We start from the raw sequence: 22,286 nt of genomic DNA on the forward strand, positions 1-22,286 counted from the left end.
TTTAACCTTTTCTTGTGTATGTATAGAGAACAAGGGATCATCGCGTTGCTTGCTTTAAGTAAATAGTTGCATAGACTTAGTTGTAACACACATTATTTCTTTAAATTATCAGATTTCACCCCTTATTTAGTCTGGATGATATCTGATCCTCAAAGCTGAAATAATATTTCTATGATATGCTTTAATTATAAATATATGTGGAAAAATTACAGGCCCAGAACTGGGACTCAAACCCACCTCCTTTGGAAAACTGTATCAGTGCTCTGCCATATGAGCTATATGGGTGGCCCACCACCTGAGCAATGCAATTCTTCCACATATATACCAGAGAGGGAAGACCCTCTCGAGAGCAGGCCCAAGCTGCTCCTATGGTTGGCAGTGAGTGCCCCGGAAGCAGTGGGGGAAAGAGATCGGCACCTGTATATGTGGAAGAATTGTGTTGCTCAGCCAGTGGGTCACCCAAATTGCTCAGATGGCAAAGCACTGGTACGGTTTTCCAAAGAACTTGGGTTTGATTCCCGATCTGGGCCCATAATTTTTCCATATATATTTTCTGATGTTATATCCTGCTCACTTCTAATTATACTTTAATGAGTCTGTGAGAGTAGATTATTGAAAATTGCATCATATAATGCATGTAATTACGACATGGTCGTAATTTGAAAACTATAGCACTTAAAAAGCGATGTCTACAGCCATTCGTAGACATGATGAACAGGCATTCAATAATATGACTGAGCAAGGAGGGGAACAAAAATTCTCATAAAGAAATCGTTGCGGCCTGTTCCAAGTCGAGACATAGTTGAGGAGGCCAAAAAAGATGGCGGCTTCAGCCCCCAGTGAGGTTACCTCAGATAACCCTTAAGGCCCAATTGAGAGCGGTGACTGAGGATGCGCCTGATAAAGGATATAATCAAATATGGCCGTTAATAATCTTCAAAATGGGTGTTTTAAATATGCGAAACACCCAATTTTCACTCATGCACTTCCTTGGCATTTTCTTGGTATGCATACAAAGTTTCATGCTTTTGGAGTTCTGGAGGACACACACACACACACACACACACACACACACACACACACACACACACACACACACACACACACACACACACACACACACACACACACACACACACACACACACACACACACACACACACACACACACACACACACACACACACACTATGATTTTGAAATGTTTAATTATATTGTTATTTTTACTTACGAAATCTAAAGATGTCGTAAGTATATTGATCGCTTCCATCCTCTGTTTGTTTGTTTGTGTGTTTGCTTGTTTGTCGGCACGATAACTCGAGAACGGAAGAAGTTACCAATGTCAAATTACACCACGTGATTCAGGAGGGTGATGGCTCGTGCTGATTAGATTTTGGTCAAAATCGGTCAAAGGTCAAGGTTACAGTGAGGTCAAACATTCGATTTTTGATGGTTTGGTACAGAATCATCGTAGAAACTTCTGGTTTGCGTCGCTACCTTCTCTAGAGACAGCTTTTATTAGACAAGGTCAGAGGTCAAGTTGACGATTTCGTAAGTACCAGTCTATGACTGCTTGTTTTATTATTGTTTGGTCTCGGCGGTGAAGGTTGAACTCTTTAGTATTTGCCTGGTCACAGTTGCCGATTCCTTTTATGTTTACACTGATATGTTTCATTTTTCATGTGAACGTAAACTGTTACATTTGTGCACCATGTGATTCACCAGTAAAGCGATTCACAGTGATATCAAGCCATTTTGTGTTTGTGTGTGTGTTTTTGTTGTTTTGTTTCAATGTTTTGTCTGTAAGGAACATAGTTATGGACTCGGTCTGGAACACTGTTATTTAATCAAGCCCCCCCCCCCCACTTTCATGACATTCTATTGAGGATCTGAAAATCAATTATGCTCGCATGGAAACCAACTCGACTTGACAATTCTCACTTACTAAAATCAGACTCTCAGTTTTGTCAGTCACCTTTCATAGCTCTATTACAAGGCTCCCAAGGAAAACAAACAAAAGTGGGAATGTGGAAACAAATGTGAATTAATCTGTTAACGGAACCCGATGAAGTCTAGCACTCATCACACTCAGCTATGCCTGTACCTCTCGCGTTCTCGCAATGGAAGGGTATTCAAACATGGTGGCTGCTTGGCCCCAGAAGCATGTGCTGCAGTTCGCTCCAGTTATATATATATATATATATATATATATATATATATATATATATATATATATATATATATATATATATATATATATATATATATATATATATATATATATATACATATATATATGTATGTATGTATGTATGTATGTATGTATATATATATATATATATATATATATATATATATATATATATATATATATATATATATATATATATATATATATATATATATTGTTGTGGTTGACCAAATTCGCAAACCACCATTCAGGTCCCTTAGGTGAGATATCTCTGTAAGTATATGTGTAGTTAGGCCCAAACCCGTTGTTTCGAGGGAATAAATGTCATTCAGTCGGGCTGCGACTCTTCAGGATAGCCGTTTTTCTTTTACTATTTTTATTTTGGACCAGCCGCCATTACTACCACCACCAACCACAACGCCGCTTCACAACAACAACCACCAACCACAACGCCGCTTCACAACAACAGCCACGACCTTTACCGTCACAACTCGCCACCATCGCATCACCGTCATTCCCACGCCACTTGTGGGCGCCGATGCTGGACTCGTGCGGGGCGCGCACCGAGCAGCGTGTTCAGAGACATCACAGACTTTCCGAAGAAAAACGGATCAAAAACGACTCACGCCCACTTCTGTTCCGTCCTATCGGAGAGCGTGGGGCGATTTGGCCCCGCCTCCAGGGCGTTGGAGTGAGGTCGCGATATGCAAATTCATGGATCAAAAAGCATTCACGCCCACTTTTCCTCGGTCCAATGGGGAGCCAGTTGGAGGTGAAGGGTCGGAGGTAAAGGGTCAAAGGTGGGGGAGCGAGGCCACGGGGGATATAAACGGCCGCGCTCGCCAAACAGTTGAGTTCGGAGGGGAGAAGTCAAGAGTGAAGAGTTGGGACGAGCCAAGAGAGGAGACGGAGAGGGCGATTAGACGGAGCTGTGGAGAGGTGGCGGCGGCGAAGGCGGACGAGGGGTGCTCGCGTCGGTGCCGGGAGCTGCAGAGGGAGAGGCCAGCAACGCGACCGAGGTCGAGGAGGAGACGCTCGTCGCGGGACCCAAGACAGGGTGATATCCTCCTCCCCCCCGAGCATCAACAACCCCCTCCTGTTTCCCCCCCCGCTGAGATAGTGCGACAAGGGGGCCCCTTTCCCACCCCCTACCAGACACTGTCCGCGAGGCCTGCGGAGTTGAGGCGCCACCGCCGCTCTGCGTCTCATCATCAGACGGGTAGGCCCGACACGGTCTCGGCCCCAGGCCCGCCTACCCCCCTCATCCTTGAGGGTGGTTCTTTTCTTTTGCTTTGGGTATCTGTGTTGTCGGCGCCGTCTGTGAAGTAAAATTGTATAAGTGTTGCCGTGTGCTCGGTAGTCGGATAGCTCTGCATTGTGTTTCTCTTTTATATTTGCTTTTTGTGTAATATTGTGTTTCTTCTCCTTTTACATGTGCTTTTGGTGTAATTGTATATGTGTGCTTCCCGTTCATCGCGAAATAAATGTGAGTTATGTTGAACTGTTTTCCCGCTTCGCTTCGTCTTTTCTTTCATTGAATCTCCATCTTGCTTCACGTAAAGGGTTGGTCGCGGGCTAAAACGCCCGATAATTAATCGAACCGTCGAGGCCGACGAATAACACCGCTCGGTTATCCCGATAGTACGGACCGGGTCGCTTAAAGTGGCCCGTGTCCGAAGTCGACCTGCGGCGAGGTGCGATCGCCTGGTCTACCCTCCGTGTGGGTACTTAGGTAGGTCGAATTTGGCGAGCAACCCTATCCCACGCGGGGGCCGATTGGTACGATCGTAGTGAGGCCGAAAGGTCCACCCGTGACTAGTTCCCGGCGTTAGTCCGAGAGGGTCATGACTGGATTGTCCGTCCGGTGGGCGACGTGCCGCGATTCGAGTTACGTGGCCGTCCGCACGCCGGCGGGCGCGAATCCGCAACACTGGTGTCAGGTCGTGCGATATAAGCTCATCGCCCTCCTCGCGGCACTGGTATCGGAGAACGGGAAAACGGGCTCCCTGTCTCCAGCTAAATTCACGGGAATCGGCCCAGGGATGAGAGAAGCGACCCCCGATTCCCTCCAAATTACGAGCGAGCTAAATTAACCCTTCACGAGAAATAAGATGGCGTCTCAAGGCGAGCGGGAGCCGGGGGTATTAGAAATGGATGTAGAATGTGTAGAATCCATGGCTCAGGATGAAATCCCCGTGCAGGAAATGTTGGTTGTACAGGAAAACGAACTCGCCCAACTGAACCCAGAGCCTGAAATGGGTGCGGCGGCGGCCGCGGTGTATGACACCTCCCCTCCCCCTCTCCACCAAAACCCTTCCCCAACCCCTGCCGAAACGGCTCACCCAAGCGCACCCGACATGGCCCAGCTATTCACCATGCTGGCACAAATGAATGCGGAAATGACAGTGAAGATAAATGCGGATATGAAAAACGAAATGAAAGGCATGAACGAAAAAATGGATGCAAACACAAATGAAATGAAAAACATGAACGAAAAGATGGATGCGAATACACAGCAAATGAACAAGCAAATGAACGGAATGAACAAGCAAATGAAGGAAGAAACTAAAAAGCTGCGGGGTGAGACGCAGAACATGGGCTGATGCCTGCAGGCGGGCATGAAGGCCGTTAGCAGGGAGCTCAAAATGGCGACTCCACGTGTAGAAGCGAACGAGCTGGGAGGGGGTGCAACGGCTGACAGGCCCGCGGTGGAGACGGGTAACAAAATAATTCGGGGGACGTGTTGGGCGACGGTCGTGACAATGACCGAAAGGGAAAAATTAAATGGGGAGACCAAAACGTGTGAGACGAGACACGAGGTGACGACAAAGGAAATAATAATGGTTGATACAAGGGAGGTGAAGAGGTGACTGAGTTGGCAGAGACACGGGAGATGGGAACGATAGAGGGAAGACTACACGATGAAGACGGGGTAAGTGACGCACACACACACACGGAGGTAGTGGAGGATAATGAGGGTGAGCTCGCGGAGCGTGTAGGGACCCAGTGCGAGCAGCTGGATGGCCTCCTCCAGGAACGAGGGGAGGGAGTATGCCCCCTTGAGGCGAGTCACGACCAGGTGAGTTCGGTCGTGCTTTGCGAGGTCGAGGGGAGGAGTGCTGTGGACAGGTGCACGGAGAGCTTGGGGGGTATAGAGGCCCCGGAGACCCTTGTGGGGACACGAGTCCCCAGTGTGGTTGTCCCTGTGTGTGTGGTGCAAGGCGTGAGTGCGTCCCCGTGTGTAGAAGCGACCCCGTGTGTGGGTGGTGTGGTGGCGATGGTGCCGGAGTACGTGCTTCCCAGCACGCCGTGTGTGGATGAGGCACCGTGTGTGGAAGAGGCCGTGTGTGTGGATGAAACGGCCAGTGTGGATGAGGCACCGCGGTTGAGTGCCCCCGCGTGTGTGAGTGAGGGACGGTGTGTGGATGAAACACCGCGGTTGAGTGCCCCCGCGTGTGTGAGTGAGGCACGGTTTATGAGTGAGGCACGAGTGAGTGGAAGGCCGCGAGTGAATGGAGCGCCACGTGTGAGTGGTATGGTTTATGCAAGGGAGACCGTGTGTGTGAGAGAGCGGTATGTAAGGGAGATGTCGGTGGGCATGTGTGAACATGCAGCCGCGTCTCCCGGTGTGAGTTTAATGGTGAGGTGTGTTAGCGTCGTAGCACGCAGGTGTGCGTGGGTCGAATGGCGACGACGGCGACATGTGAGGAAAGGAAGCCGGGTAGCGGCTGTAGTTGTTTCGGGGACCGTGCCGGGTTCACCCAGCAGTGAGCACGAGGTCCGTGCTGTGCAACGCACGAGGCCCCCACGTGCTCGCTTGCGAGAGTGAAGTCCCGGTCCGGAAACGCACGCGGTGGATTTGCCGATCCCGCGGACGGACAAAGTTTAGGCAGGATTTTGGATTTGGACCGGACGGGTTCTCCACGCGATCGTGTGTGTTAAGCCCCAACGGGCAAAGCACATGTGTTCGCGTGGGGAACCCCTCGAGACGTGGGGCTTGTTTTTTTTTATGCGCACGGTGACGCCATGGCTGCACGTGGGGTTGAAATCCGGCAGGAGGGGTATCCCTGCCGGATAGTACCGTCCAAGGAGGGACGAGGAACACGTGCATCTGCATGACGTCACGGGCAGGTGCAAAGTGGGCGAGCTGTGAGTTGCCGCGCTGGTGCTGCGCATGTAAAGAAAAAAAAAAAAAGCAAGCCTCACTTTCGGGTGCACAGGATTCCTGGGCAAGGGGTGGAAGACCCCCCTGACCTGGGCACAGGATGGAAACTAGTTAGGGGGAAGGGTGAGCTTAGTTAGACCGACTTCATGGGGCAGGGGTAAGTCCTCATGGAGTCCGTGGAATGGATTAGTTAGAGGGATTGCAGCGAGATTTAGGTTGGGAAATTGATTAATGGGATTATTTGGAGACAGTGACAGACTTGTGGATGTGTAGCGAGGACGTAGCTTAGCTACGTAGTGTTAAATGGAACATGCTATAGTTTAAGGGACGACGTGGGAGCACGAGTTAGTTAGGGGATGTAGTAAGGCGGATGGCAGAGTTCAACGGTGTGTGTGTTGAAGAGTTGGTGAGTTGTGAGGTGAGTACTTGTTGAGTGAGTGAGGCCAGCGGGTCTGTGTGAGTGGAGCGAATGGGGAATGCATGGTGCGATGAGTGATTGGGGGGAGGAGTGACTCCCACCCAAGGGACCCCGGGGTCAGTGTAGAGTGAGTTAGGGGGTTAGTCAAATTGAAAAATGGAGGTCGTTTTGTTGTTGGTGGGAGTGTAGGCTCGAAACCCGTTTGGAGGGGTGCAGGAGCCCTGTTGACGGGCTGGGAGCGTGGCTGCGAAAGGTGAGTATCGCTGAGTGGGTACCCCGGGCACCAGGCTAGTCGGCCGTGGTAGGCCAAGGGCCCATGGGGGGCCGGGATAGCGTAGTGGGCACGGGTGCGCCTGCTTGGTTCGGGGGCCCGGGGCGCCATTAGCCGCGTGGGCAGTGTTGTGGGCACGGGTGACCCTCGGAAAGGGGCCCGGGAAGCCAGCCTGCCACGTGTGCGTTTCAGGGGAGGTGCCATGGGGGGCACTCCCCGGTGTTAGGGAGCTGGTAGGCTCGGAGGCAGTGTAGTGCCCGGGGGTGCCATCGTCGGAGATTCGGCAGAGGGTCGTGCCTGCCAAAGGGAGCCACGTGTCCCAGCCATGAGACCGTGTGAGGGCACGGAGAGAAAATTGGGGGGCGAGGCCCGAAATTGGGAGGACACCAACACAGGCGGCGGGAATCTGGGTTGTTAGAACCAATAGTTTAAGCGAGAGGCGCTTGTTGAAAGCCCCGGGGTAGTTTAAGAGTTAATGGTTAGGTTAGATTAGGAGATGTACCCCTCGGCACCATCCATCCCCTCGCTCTCGTTGTGGGCCGCTGGACCCACTTTGGGTTAGATCGCTGAACTCTGGGGAGGCCATTCTGAGGCTTCGTTGGGCCTCGACACAGGACGCTAGCTCTCCCTTATTCCCCTCCGGGAAGGGAACGTAGGGGTTGGGGGTAGGCTAGGTGACAGGATAGGTTAGCCGAACAAGGACAGTACAGGGGGTTAGGGGACGATTTATAGTGGGGAAGTAAAAATAAAAAATAAAAAAATAAATAAAAAAGTTGGGGCTAAATTGGGGTTTGACAAATTAAGGGAGTGGGTATAGACAATGACAGGCAAAGGCGATAGGTTGGGAGGGAGACCGTAGGGTAGGTCCGAGCCCGCCTTCCGAGTGGCCAGCACCACCGCACTCCCTCCACCAACCTCCACTGAATGGCAAAGACTGGCCAGCTTCATCTGCTGGCTGCGTTGCTGCAAGGCAAAGGCCGGCCCACTTCATCGGCAGCTGTTGTTTTGCTGCAAGGCCTGTGCCGGCTGGATCGTCTGCAGCTGCTTTGCTGCAAGGCCTGTGCCGGCTGGATCGTCTGCAGCTGCTGTGCTGCAAGGCCTGTGCCGGCCGGATCGTCTGCGGCTGTCTCTATGCAAGGCCTGTGCCGGCCAGTTCGTCTGCCGGCTGTGTTTGCCTGCAGTGGCCTTCTTCTGCGGGCTGTGTTTGCCTGCTGCCTTTGCCATGCCATGCCCACTGCCCACGTTCACCAGCCCCGTTCAATTTTGCTTTGCCCCCCCCTGTTCATTTCCATGTGCGCCAGGATCCGCAAGGCAACAGTTTGCAAGCTGCAAGAACTGCCCTGTTGGCAGCTACAACACGGGCCTGCAGTGGCGGCCCGTGCACCGTGTTTGCGTCCATCCATTCATCCATCCATTCGTTGTGTTCATTGCGTGTGCCACTTGAGCTGGCACGGAGACTGCATTTGTGCAGCCCATGCACCGTTGTGGTTCACTGCTTTCAGTTCAAACCATTCATCCATCCATTCGTTATGTTCATTGCGTGTGCCACTTGAGCTGGCACGGAGACTGCGTTTGTGCAGCCCATGCACCGTTGTGGTTCACTGCGTTCAGTTCAAACCATTCATCCATCCATTCGTTGTGTTCATTGCGTGTGCCACTTGAGCTGGCACGGAGACTACGTTTGTGCAGCCCATGCACCGTTGTGGTTCACTGCGTTCAGTTCAAAAGGGAAGGCCTTGGACTGCGTGTGAGCAGCCGGCCACGTTCCCTGTCACCTGCATTGTTTGAGCCAGAGACTGCATGCGAGCAGCCTGGCTCCCTGCTAACTGCTTTCTGTTTGCAGAGTTCAGTGATCCTGGGCCATGGTTTAGTGTAAAATTTGTAAGTTAAGGGTAAGATGTACTGTAAATATGAGTGCGCCCCCGGCATGTTTGTCTTAGCGCCGGCAATTTTATTTAAGTCGTCTGTGTGAGTGAGTTTGTTTAGGTAGTTACGCAGCCCTCAGGTTATTTTGGGGACACGAATACCATGAATGTCGCACTCAGGGATCCGTAGGTAAAATGTACTAGGGGAAAACTACACATGATGGCACACGAAAATTTGACGACTCGGGACGAGTCTGTAAAAAGGGGAGGGGGTAGTGTTGTGGTTGACCAAATTCGCAAACCACCATTCAGGTCCCTTAGGTGAGATATCTCTGTAAGTATATGTGTAGTTAGGCCCAAACCCGTTGTTTCGAGGGAATAAATGTCATTCAGTCGGGCTGCGACTCTTCAGGATAGCCGTTTTTCTTTTACTATCTTTATTTTGGACCAGCCGCCATTACTACCACCACCAACCACAACGCCGCTTCACAACAACAACCACCAATCACAACGCCGCTTCACAACAACAACCACCAACCACAACGCCGCTTCACAACAACAACCACCAACCACAACGCCGCTTCACAACAACAGCCACGACCTTTACCGTCACAACTCGCCACCATCGCATCACCGTCATTCCCACGCCACTTGTGGGCGCCGATGCTGGACTCGTGCGGGGCGCGCACCGAGCAGCGTGTTCAGAGACATCACAGACTTTCCGAAGAAAAACGGATCAAAAACGACTCACGCCCACTTCTGCTCCGTCCTATCGGAGAGCGTGGGGCGATTTGGCCCCGCCTCCAGGGCGTTGGAGTGAGGTCGCGATATGCAAATTCATGGATCAAAAAGCATTCACGCCCACTTTTCCTCGGTCCAATGGGGAGCCAGTTGGAGGTGAAGGGTCGGAGGTAAAGGGTCAAAGGTGGGGGAGCGAGGCCACGGGGGATATAAACGGCCGCGCTCGCCAAACAGTTCAGTTCGGAGGGGAGAAGTCAAGAGTGAAGAGTTGGGACGAGCCAAGAGAGGAGACGGAGAGGGCGATTAGATGGAGCTGTGGAGAGGTGGCGGCGGCGAAGGCGGACGAGGGGGTGCTCGCGTCGGTGCCGGGAGCTGCAGAGGGAGAGGCCAGCAACGCGACCGAGGTCGAGGAGGAGACGCTCGTCGCGGGACCCGAGACAGGGTGATATCCTCCTCCCCCCCCGAGCATCAACAACCCCCTCCTGTTTCCCCCCCGCACTGAGATAGTGCGACAAGGGGGCCCCTTTCCCACCCCCTACCAGACACTGTCCGCGAGGCCCGCGGAGTTGAGGCGCCACCGCCGCTCTGCGTCTCATCATCAGACGGGTAGGCCCGACACGGTCTCGGCCCCTGGCCCGCCTACCCCCCTCATCCTTGAGGGTGGTTCTTTTCTTTTGCTTTGGGTATCTGTGTTGTCGGCGCCGTCTGTGAAGTAAAATTGTATAAGTGTTGCCGTGTGCTCGGTAGTCGGATAGCTCTGCATTGTGTTTCTCTTTTATATTTGCTTTTTGTGTAATATTGTGTTTCTTCTCCTTTTACATGTGCTTTTGGTGTAATTGTATATGTGTGCTTCCCGTTCATCGCGAAATAAATGTGTGTTATGTTGAACTGTTTTCCCGCTTCGCTTCGTCTTTTCTTTCATTGAATCTCCATCTTGCTTCACGTAAAGGGTTGGTCGCGGGCTAAAACGCCCGATAATTAATCGAACCGTCGAGGCCGACGAATAACACCGCTCGGTTATCCCGATAGTACGGAACGGGTCGCTTAAAGTGGCCCGTGTCCGAAGTCGACCTGCGGCGAGGTGCGATCGCCCGGTCTACCCTCCGTGTGGGTACTTAGGTAGGTCGAATTTGGCGAGCAACCCTATCCCACGCGGGGGCCGATTGGCACGATCATGGTGAGACCGAAAGGTCCACCCGTGACTAGTTCCCGGCGTTAGTCCGAGAGGGTCACGACTGGATTGTCCGTCCGGTGGGCGACGTGCCGCGATTCGAGTTACGTGGCCGTCCGCGCGCCGGCGGGCGCGAATCCGCAACAATATATATATATATATATATATATATATATATATATATATATATATATATATATATGTATATGTATGTATATATAGTATATACATATATATATATATATACACATATATATATATATATATATATATGTATGTATATATGTATGTATATATATATATATATATATATATATATATATATATATATATATATATATATATATATATATATATATATATATATATATATATATATATATATATATATATATATATATATATATACAGCTCAGTGGGTGATACACACTGATGTATGTATATTATACCACTGATCTGTATATGTGTATTTTGCTTTACATTATTTTGTTTCCGTCCTCACTGTTATTCTTTGCAGAATCATTTTGATGAGACGTTATGAAATGTAATTAACGCTCTACCACAAGTCTGACTTTCCTTTCCCCACCCCTCCTCACTCCCCCTCCCTCCTCTTTTCCCCTTCTCCACCTCCTCAACCTCCCTTTCCCTCCCACTCTCCCCTCCTCTTTCACTCCATGCCTCTGTTTTAATTTCCATGAGCGAAGAGATTGGGGGGGGGGGGAGGGGAGTAGAAAGGGGTGGTATTTGCTTTTTTATGTGTGTGTGTATGTATATATATATATATATATATATATATATATATATATATATCACCTTTGACAGCAATTACAGCTGTGAGTCTGTTGGGATAGGTCTCTACCAACTTTCCGCACCTCGATTGGGCAATATTTGCCTATTCTTCTCCACAAAACTATTCAAGCTTAGACAAGTTGTGTTTCAAGCTGAGACAAGTTGTGTGGGGAGTGTTGATGGCCAGCAATCTTCAAGTCATGCCACAGATTATCAATTGGATTTTGGTTGGGGCTCTGACTGGACCACTCAAGGACATTTATCTTTTTCTTCCTTAGCCACTCCAGTGTTGCTTTGGCTGTGTGCTTCGGGTCGTTGTCATGCTGAAAGGTGAACTTCTGTCCCAATTTCAGCTTTATTGCAGAGAGCAGCAGATTTTTCTCAGCTTTTTCTGTATTTTGCTACTTCCATTTTCCCTTCTATTCTGACAAGTGCCCCAGTCCCTGCCGATGAGAAACATCCCTATAACATGATGCTGCCACCACCATGCTTCACATTGGGGATGGTGTTCTTTGGTTGATGTGCTGTGTTGGGTTTGCGCCAAACATAATGTTTTGAATTTAGGCTAAAATGTTTCATGTTGGTTTCGTGAGATCACAAAACTTTTTGCCACATGGCTTCTGAATCTCTGGAGTGATTTTTGCATACCTCAAATGGGACTCAAGGTCGGCTTTTTTGAGTAATGGCTTCCTTCTTGCCACCCTACTGTACAAGCCAGACTTGTGGAGTGCTTGTGATATTGTCCCATGCACACACAACCAGTCTTTGCTATAAAGGCTTGCAGCTCTTTCAAAGATGCCATTGGCCTCTTGGTGGTCTCTCTGATCAGTCTCCTACTTGCTTGGTCATCCAGTTTGGAGAGACGGCCTGATCTCGGCATGGTCGTGGTGGTACCAACCGCCTTCCGCTTCTTAATGATCGTCTAGACCGTGCTCCAAGGGATATTCAAGGCCTTTGAAATATTTTTATACCCATCCCCTGATGTTTTCTGATGCTTTATACCCATCCTGATGATTTCTACAAATTTATCCCGTTGGTCTTTTGAAAGCTCCTTGTTCCTCATGGTTGAGTCTTTGCTATGAAATGCATTACCCAACAGAGGAAACCTACAGGAACAGCTGATTTTATTCTGAAATAATGAGAATCACTTCAATTTAACACAGGTGGACGCCAATTAACTTGGTGTGTGATTTTGAAAGTGATTGGTTACACCTGAGCTAATTTTCAATTGCTATTATAAAGGGGATGGACACAGCCAACCAAGATATTCTAGTTTTGTATTTTTAATTAATTTTCTGAAAGTTGTAATAGTTGTTTTTCACTTGGAAGTTGTGGGTTACGATTTGTTAATAGAGGTGAAAAAAGTCTGATTTAATGCAATTTAATTTCAGGCCATAAAGGCAACAAAAGGTGAAAATTTTGAAAGTGGGTGTAGACTTTCTATAGGCACTGTATATTAGTGAGCAGGAATAAATTCCGACATGGGGCTAGTTTGAAAAAAAACTTGATTCAACCTTGGACCTCATCACTAACATGGTGACAACCTACTGAGCTACTGAGTTTTTGGGATAACCTCAGGAGTTTCTCACACGAACACAGCAAGCTGTATAATGGGCGACATCTTACGTGTGTGTGTGTGTGTGTGTGTGTGTGTGTTTTAGTTCTTATCTTTTAAGATAAATATTAACTGATTGGGGAATGCAATTAGAGGAGTGTGTCTTTGAAAGTGTGGGTGGTGTGGATGATTGAAAATGCTATTGGGAATTAAATATCTGTGTGTGTGTGTGTGTCTTGACAATTAGTGTTTACATTTATCTTTCTTGCCTTTCCATTTGGACAAGGCACTGCATTTTTGTTGTTCCCAAAATGGAATTTGAAGCTCCAAAGTTGACAATGGGCCAATAGCCAAGGAATTGACTTTCCATTGCTTGTTTCTGTGGCGTAAGGTAAACGTATGTTTATGTGTCTAGCCTCTACAGCTTTGTGCAAAGTATTACAGAAATATTACAGTGTGGAAAAAGCATTGTCCTTTCCACAAATAGTCTTATAAAGCGTTTGACCTTTTGTTTTCTCCCAGTTTGGGACATTCACCCGCTTTTGTGCCTACTTGACTTGCTGCTTATACAATTTCTCATTGGACAGCATATAAGTCATCAAATGCATGATGTCTCAATGTAATTTCCTGTCCTGTCATACTGTCGTTATCAGTTTGGATCCCTATGAGGGACAGGTGCATGTTGACATCATTCAGCCATCATGTTTTAGGTCTTCGAAGGAGGTCATTTTACATGATTCATTCATTCGGTCAAAGCCAATGACTATCTTCGTGGGGAGGGTTGGAGGCATTTACAACATCTGGCCATACCACATTGGAGATCTTTGGGTGACCAACCATTTCAGAGAGCAGAATCTGCTAATTTAAAGAACGGATCTTCATTTGAGGAACTGATTTTGTGCCATTAGATGTTTTTAATTACTTGAAGAGGTTTTTTTTTTGAATACTCATTTGTAACTTCTATTCAATCTTGGCAGTGAAGAGGCAAGTTTACGCCCACAGGTCAAGTTCCAAAAAACTGAACCATTGCATATCTATGGCTTCGTCTTTCCACATATTAGAACATTCTGTTTATGATGTGTATATATATATATATTGGGTGTATATATATATATATATATATATATATATATATATATATATATATATATATATATATATATATATATATATATATATACACCCAATGATATATAGTGGCCCAATTACTGACAAACCTTTTGAATTTCTTGCTTCAAGTTCTTTTTTATTTGTTCGTGCTTCGCGTGTTATCAAAACCTCCAAGCTGGATGAAATCGCTGACAACCCTGACTGTGTGGTTGCCTGCTAATGTGCTTCAGCTCGCAATGTATTCGGAGTCATCAACATGAAGAATTTTGGTTGTTTTGTTGTTATTTTTCAGAATGACGACGATCTGTGAACTTTCCAGGGGTTTCAGTGCCTGAACCCGCTCATTTTTCGATTTGAAAACTTGCATTATTGTTGGCGAAATCGACATCTGTGAGGTTCTTATCAAGGCGTGTTCCTAAGTGACATTTACTTTGTGTCTGGTCAAGCATGCATTCTGTGAACGCATTAAAAAGTGCTGGGGCGGCAACACATCCTTGTTGGATGTCCAATGTAACGAAGAAGAAAGATCGTTTTCCCATTTACATGAAAACAGTTTGAGGAAACATCATGAGGGTGATAAAACATTCTAAAACACTCGTCAGAGAGGCATGCGAGTTAAGACCAGCCAAACCGATTGCCTGTCAACATAATTTAATGCTGCCTTAATATCCACAAATGCAATGTAAATGTGCCATTTTAAGTCGAGGAAAGTTGTTAACCTCCTTCTCTGTTCCCAGTGTTGCATTACCCTGTTCGCTGTCCACCTGAGGCATTAAACCTTTTCTTTATCCCATGTGTGGCATTAAGCCCCCTTCTCTATCCCACGTGTGGCATAAACCCCCTTCTCTGTCCCCCTCGTGGCATCAATCCCCTTCTCTGTCCCCCTCGTGGTATCAACCCCCTTCTTTGTCCCGCTCATGGCGTCAACCCCCTTCTCTGTACCGCTCGTGGCGTCAACCCCCTTCTCTGTCCCCCTCATGGCGTCGACCGCCTTCTCTGCCCCCCTCATGGTGTCAACCCCCTTCTCTGTTTCCCTCATGGCATCATCCCGCTTCTCTGTCCTCCGTGTGGTGTCATCCCCCTTCTCTGTCCTCCTCGTGGCATCATCCCCCTTCTCTGTCCCCCTCATGGCATCATCCTCCTCTGTCCCCCTCATGGCGTTATCCCCTTCTCTGTCCCCCTCGTGGTGTCATCCCCTTCTCTGTCCTCCTCATGGCATCATACCCCTTCTCTGTCGCCCTTGTGGCATCATCCCCTTGTCTGCCCCTCTTGTGGCATCAACCCTCTTTTCCATCCCTCGTTGGGCATTCACCCCCTTCACTGTGCATTGACCACCTTTTGTTTTTTTACCCATGTGGGGCATTAGCCCACTTTTTCTACCCATGTGGGGCTTAACCCTCCATATCTGACAATGTAGTGGCATTCGACCCTTCTTCCTCTTTCATTACCCGACATGTAGTAAACATATAACCCCTTAAAATCACTTTTGCTCTGTCCATGCACTGTGCTCAGTATGACACGTTGTTGACGTGGAGGATGGTAGTGTCAGTTTTATCATCAACAGGGATTTTGTATTTGCCCCAAAAAAATTTTGAAGTTGAAAAAAATTGCAATCCTCATGCAGTCAGTGGCTGATCAACGATCATACCATCAGTGTTATTATCCAGGGAAAAAGAAGCCTTTGTCGGAGGAAGCAGCGACAAAAGGCAGAGTTGTGAGAGTGTAAAGGCCAAAGAGTGTGTGTGTGTGTGTGTGTGTGTGTGTGTGTGTGTGTGTGTGTGTGTGTGTGTGTGTGTGTGTGTGTGTGTGTGTGTGTGTGTGTGTGTGTGTGTGTGTGATGGCAGGAGCTTGCTTCAGCTACCGTTTACAGGCTAGTGCAATCTCTAAGCAGGGAAATTCCATTGGTAGATTTATACCTTTTGCCTGGAAATTGACGAGAATGTGTCGATTTTATGAAGAAAATAAAACAAACAATTTGACGTGCACCGAATGAAGGGATGTGGAGAGAGTTTTTGTTGCACTTTCCAGGTGGGGAAAACCGAATGGCAAATTGGAAAAATAATTGTTTTCAGTTACTTACTTGTATTGCAGGCTCATGCAGGAGCTTGTACGTAAATTGCATGGAGTACGAAGGCATTAGTAGACATCAGCATACCTGAACGGGAATTGCAAGGACGTTGGTAGATGATGGACAAATCTATTGGATTTGAACCTTGGTTCCCTGCATCATTGTCAGGTGGGTAATGTTAAACAGGCTGACCCGTTTCTGCTGTTATTAAATAGAGATGTAATTGATTGGCAAGTCTGATGCAAACCAAGCTGCTTCCAAGATGCACAGCCATTTTGAACGAAGGTTTCATTCGGACGTCCTCGGCCACATTCGACGGTCTCAGTCATTCCTGTATTTCTATTTCACAATCAGATTTGTTCACATCTGCTTTTGACACTCACAACAGTAAATTGGCTGTTGGAGAAGCTTTTGTTGATGCGTCACAATGACTACCACCACAAAACCACATGTAATATCTATTTCTTTTCTTGGTGGCAATCACATGTCTCAATTGTGGTGAGTAAGTATGATGTTTCGAAGAGGGTCCGTCAACTTGAAGTGTTAATGAGTGAAGAGCAAAGAAATGTCATGTGCTTTCTTCAGGCCGAAGCCAATCACCCAACAGGCTTTCACATCAGCAGATGAGTGTGGTTTAAGGAGAAAGTACATGTACTGGAAGTGGTTCACCAGTGAAGGCAAAATCCTTGTCAACATCAGACGTTTGGGATGTTTGTGCTGTCACATGTTCATCATGATTTTTCTGATGAAATATTTTAATAATTGCCCACTGCAAGCAAGGTGGGAGGAGAAGCAAGAAAAAAGGAATTCAGGCCATTTAGTCAAGTATCTACGGTGGGTATCCGTGCATCACCCCCCCCTCTCCCCCAGACTCTACCAAACCAACTTCCTCTTTATGGTCCAATTACAAATTTAAGATGTTGACAAAAAAAAAATTCTCGGCACTCTGGCGATATTCAAGATGGCATCCAAAATGGCCACCAAAATGGGTAAAATCATAGAATATAGTATATAACCTCTCAAAAATGTGACAAATTGGAAAAATAATCATTGGGATTTGGTTCCTGGTCATTAGTAATTTTCGATGATTGGATTTTGTTGCTATTTTTAAAAATCCAAAATGCCGTCCAAAATGGTGCTAAAATATGCCAAATCAAAGAAAATTACGTATATCAGCGTCTCATCCAGCCTTGCAATGTAGAGGAGACGCAACAAAGATAGCTGTACTACTTTACGTCCAATGATTATTGTCTCGTCGACGTACTTTGCCACATGATTGAAGCATGCTTCATGTACAGCTTACAATGCTGCTTGTTGAGCAACAGCCTCCGGTTTTCCGCTCCTCCAATGTGCAGGATTGGCTGTATACTGCTTTCTGCATTTTGGGTGGTATTGGGTCTCTGCTGCAAACAAATCAAATCCTCGGATTCGCCTTCTCGTCCAGGAGTATTAAGTCAAATTTGAGTCAAACCCACAACAAATTTATAACAAGCTGAAACTTTCAGGATATGTTCAGAAAAGTATCAGGAATAACATACTAAAAGTCCCCAAGAATGCCCCTTGGGGCTTTTGAGAAATTCAAGATGGCGTCCAAGATGGCCGCCTGCTTGAGATTTTCTCATATTTCAAGCTGAAATCATCATAGAATTAAAAATAATGGGTCAAAACATAGATTTTAAGTTACAAAGAATCAATTGCCATGGCTATTTTAAAGATAAAATCAACTTATTACATATTTAATATGGCTGACATGCACAATACAATGTTTTCTTTTCAGAGCAGGAGATGGAGTCATGCATCATTTGTAAGGACTTATGCATCAAGGATTTTGTGCAAGTTGGACCCAAAGGAAGGACAACTCTAGTAGCTGCAAGCCTTGAGAGACAGGATGGTCTTCATGAACTTCTACAGATACAGAGTCACTGACACTTCACATTGCCTGTAGAAAAGCCTACACCCGGGAATCATCCATCAGATCTGAGACGTGAAAGTCTGAGAAATCAGCGGCAGATGAGGAATTTGAACAACCCACCCTGCGGTCCAGAACTCCTTTGTTTGACATCACTACACACTGCCTTTTCTGCTCTGAAGTACTGATTACTAGCAGCAAACTTGAAACCAAATGCAGAAAGTTCACAAGCAATGTAGAGACAATAGAGTTCAAGAACAATGTGTTGAAAAGGGCAACAGAGAGGGGTGATGAGTGGGGAGAGGCGGTTACCAAAAGAATAGAAGCAAACATTGATTTGGTTGCCGCAGAGGCAAAATACCATCGTGCCAGTGCCCAGGAATTTCTTTCGAACCCACAAAAGTTGAAACCTGTTGGCAAACCAGTTGATGTTCAAAGGATTTCAGCTTTCAATGAGCTATGTGCATATATAGATGACAATGACGAATGTCAATATGCAGTTTCTGACCTCATGGAGCACATGGAAACATTCTTGAATTGTGAGGAAGGCTATTCTCTCAAGTACTTCAAACAGAAACTGAAAGAGCGATACAAAGATGATATCATTATAACAAGCCTCCGTGGAAAATCCAGCATAGTCAGTGTCCATGAATCTGCTCACCGGATACTTCGTGAGAGGTGGGTGGCAGATCAAGCAGCTGACAAAGCTTGTGAAAATGAAAGAATAATTGAAATGGCAGCTTCAATTATTCGTGATGAGATTCGTTTGTCAGTGTATGATCTCGGTGAATATCCAACCTTGGAAGAAACTGAAAATGGTTCCTCTATGATTCCTGAGTCTCTGAAGCTCTTCTTGCACAAGTTGTTGGACCCAAAGGGCAAAAATGCTGCTGTAGTGAGTTGGCGATGCACTGCCATTGCCCATTCTGTCATTTCTGCCTGCAGACCAAGGTCTTTCATTTCACCAGTGCTACTTGCCATAGCAGTGTACATACATCGCAAGTATGCCTCTCGCGAGCTGATAGACATCCTCAGTAGCATCAGTTTTGCAGATGACTACAAGGAGGTCCAGCGATTTGAAAACAGCCTCGAATCTGCTGGTGAACCCTCCTATGGCCTCAATGCTTTCACCCAGTGTGTATTTGATAATGCAGATTTCAATGTTGCTACACTAACTGGGCACAACACTTTCCATGCCATGGGTGGCATAGCTTGTGTAACACCACCCGGAACAGTAGAAAAGTCTCTTGTCAAGCGCACAATGCAACGACCCCCAGCTTTAGCAGTTGGCACTTTTGGGCACATACCCATCAAGACATACAGCAAACCTGCAGTTCCTGCTTTGCAGTCAGTTACAGTAGAGCCTCTGCAGATCTCCGACACTCACAGACTGCAAGCATCAGCTCTTGATTCCATTTGGATGCTTGGGTACATGTTGAACTTAACACCGTGTCTGCCTTGGAGTGGCTTCATGAAAACTGTTCTGAAAAGTGATGAGTTCCAAACCTCCAGAATTGAGACTCTCCCATTCATCAATCTGGAACCAAGCAACCCCAGCACTATCTACACTGCACTGTTCTTTGCACAGACACAAAGTGACAAGCACAACCTCAATATCTGCCCAGTAACATTTGATCAGCCTCTGTATGAAAAGGCTTCTGAAATTGTTGCTGCCTCCAGAGATTTGGAAAAAGTGGTGGTGTGACTTGGTGGCTTCCACCTGCTGATGTCCTACCTAGGCAGCATTGGGAAGATCATGACAGGGAGCGGGTTGGAAAACCTGTGGGAACGAGTGTATGCCAAAGGTTCAGTGGTGCATATGCTTACAGGTCATGCCTTCTCTCGAGCAGTGCGTGCCCACATTCTGACCTTGCTGGCCCTCATCTATGTACTGCTGGACAAGTCAGACTTGGAGAGCCAGACTAACAAGGAACATCTGGTCAGTCTGTACCAGGACACAGTGGACCAAGATGAAGATGCTGCTGAGATAGATGAAGATGAAAGTCTGCAAGAGTTTCAACAGTTTCTCTCTCTCACCACCTAGATCAAGCTGCCACACAGAGCAGAACGGGGAAGTTATGGGTGCAGTACATCCACCAGGTGTTGCTCATGCTCGACTTCATCAGAGCTGAGAGGACTGGCAACTGGAAGCTTCATCTTCACTGTGTGCAGGAGATGATCCCGCATTTCCATGCAGCAGGTCATCTACCGTATGCCAAGTCTGGCAGACTATACTTGCAGCAGATGAACTCCATTGCACAAGTCATGCCACCTGAGGAGTACACGTTGTTCTCTGCAAAGGGGTATTTCACCATCCGCCGAGCCAATGAGTTCTGGTCTGGCAACTTCTCCGACCAGACAATCGAGCAGTTCCTGATGAGGATGCTGAAAACCAGTGGAGGGATAACAGACAGCACCTTAACCAAATGGGTGCATGCACTGCCTCACTGTGTTCCTTTGTGCGATGCTTTGGAGAAGTTCACTGGTGTGCACACTGCTACCTCTGAACAACACAAAGATCTTCGTTCATCCACTCAGGCTACAGACAAGAAAGACTACGATGTCTTCCTCCAGTGGCTGCAGGCACATCCACCATTTGCAGGTTACCAGCCTGATCACCTCGTGTCTATCTCCACTGGTGTTGTAGCTGACACATCTGTCAACTGTGACAATGCCGTGCAGATTGGTCAAGCTGCAGCATCTAAAATAACAGGGAAGCAGTTCACAGAGATCACCCTGCATCGCAGTGACAAAGTCAAGACTATGGGAGAAAAGAACAGCATCAACGTCAGGGGGCAAAACACAGAGGTGAATCCGACTCTCTTCTTCAACAGGATCACTTGTGTCCTCAAGACAAGTTCTGACATGAAGCAGTTCATGTCATATGAGCTGGCTCCTCAACCTCCATCCCTGTTTCATGATGGTGTCATGCAGAAACCAACCAAGAGTGCCCGAGGTACTCTCCTCAAGTCATTTGCCCCTGTACAACCCAACATTCCAAACAACTGCCAGTTTGTCATAGATGGAGGCCATCTGTTGCAGTCAGTAATCTGGCCACAGCCATCAACCTATGGAGGTGTGTGCCAGTGCTACATTGCCTACATCCTGAAGCACGATGGGGTTGGCACTACGACTGTGTTCGATGGCTACAGAACCGTCTCCACCAAGGCAGCAGAGCAACTACGCAGGGCAAAGAAGTCAACATCCGGTGACATCCTATTTGACCAGAACATGCAAACCACTACTACTCAGGCAGCATTTCTGGCAAATAACCACAACAAGGAGCGTCTCATAGAGATGCTCAGTGGCTTGCTGAATCAAGCAGGCATCCAGGTGAAGCAGGCGCAAGCTGATGCAGATGCCTTGATTTTGTCAACTGCTCTGTCTTTGGCAGTGCCTGGCAAACCGGTGGTTGTTGTCGGAACTGACACTGGCCTGCTGGTAATGCTGGTGACTCAAGCAACCACAAACATGGACCTGTACATGTTATGCTGCAAGAACCCCACAACACTCTACAGAGTTCACGACATTCAAGCAAGCATTGGTGACACAAGTAAATATCTGATGGTGCTGCATGCCATAACTGGATGTGACACCGTGTCTGCTCTGTATCGCCAAGGGAAGCGCAAGGCATTCAATCTGGTGCATACAATAAGGAGTATGACCTACTCAACACATTCATCAATGCGGAGAGCACTCATCAGCAAGTACAAGAAGCAGGTGAAAGCTTCCTCCTGAAGCTCTATGGTGCATCCAGTTGTGCATCACTGGACGTGTTCCGCTACATCGCCTACAAGGCAATCAGCAGAACGTCACTTTCCTCAACGTTCCAGTTGGCAACTTTGCCTCCAACAAGTGCTGCAACCAAGCAACATTCCTTCAGAACATATCTCACTATTCAGGAATGGATGGGGAAGCCCTTGCAGCCAACAGCATGGGGATGGAAACTGGAGGACATCCTCACTCCAGTTGACACTGACCGTCCCATTGCTCCAGACACTCTGCTCAACATGATCTCTTGTGGCTGCAGAGC

General features: G+C 47.4%; 2 protein-coding genes across 4 annotated transcripts in view; both read left to right on the forward strand.

The window, feature by feature from the left end:
• LOC147017197 (regulating synaptic membrane exocytosis protein 2-like) overlaps positions 1-22,286 on the forward strand; it is a 352,541-nt gene that overhangs the window by 21,067 nt on the left and 309,188 nt on the right. The window lies entirely within an intron of this gene.
• LOC147017198 (uncharacterized) lies at positions 18,831-21,991 on the forward strand. Its single transcript, XM_085847711.1, is given in 2 exon segments — positions 18,831-20,279; positions 20,282-21,991. Coding segments are annotated over 2 exon segments (3,003 nt in total). The 5' UTR covers positions 18,831-18,986.

Source organism: Eptatretus burgeri, chromosome 11, assembly GCF_056783735.1.
Source record: "Eptatretus burgeri isolate ZD-2024b chromosome 11, Ebu_testis_v1, whole genome shotgun sequence".
In the NCBI taxonomy this organism is placed as follows: Eukaryota; Metazoa; Chordata; class Myxini; order Myxiniformes; family Myxinidae; genus Eptatretus; species Eptatretus burgeri.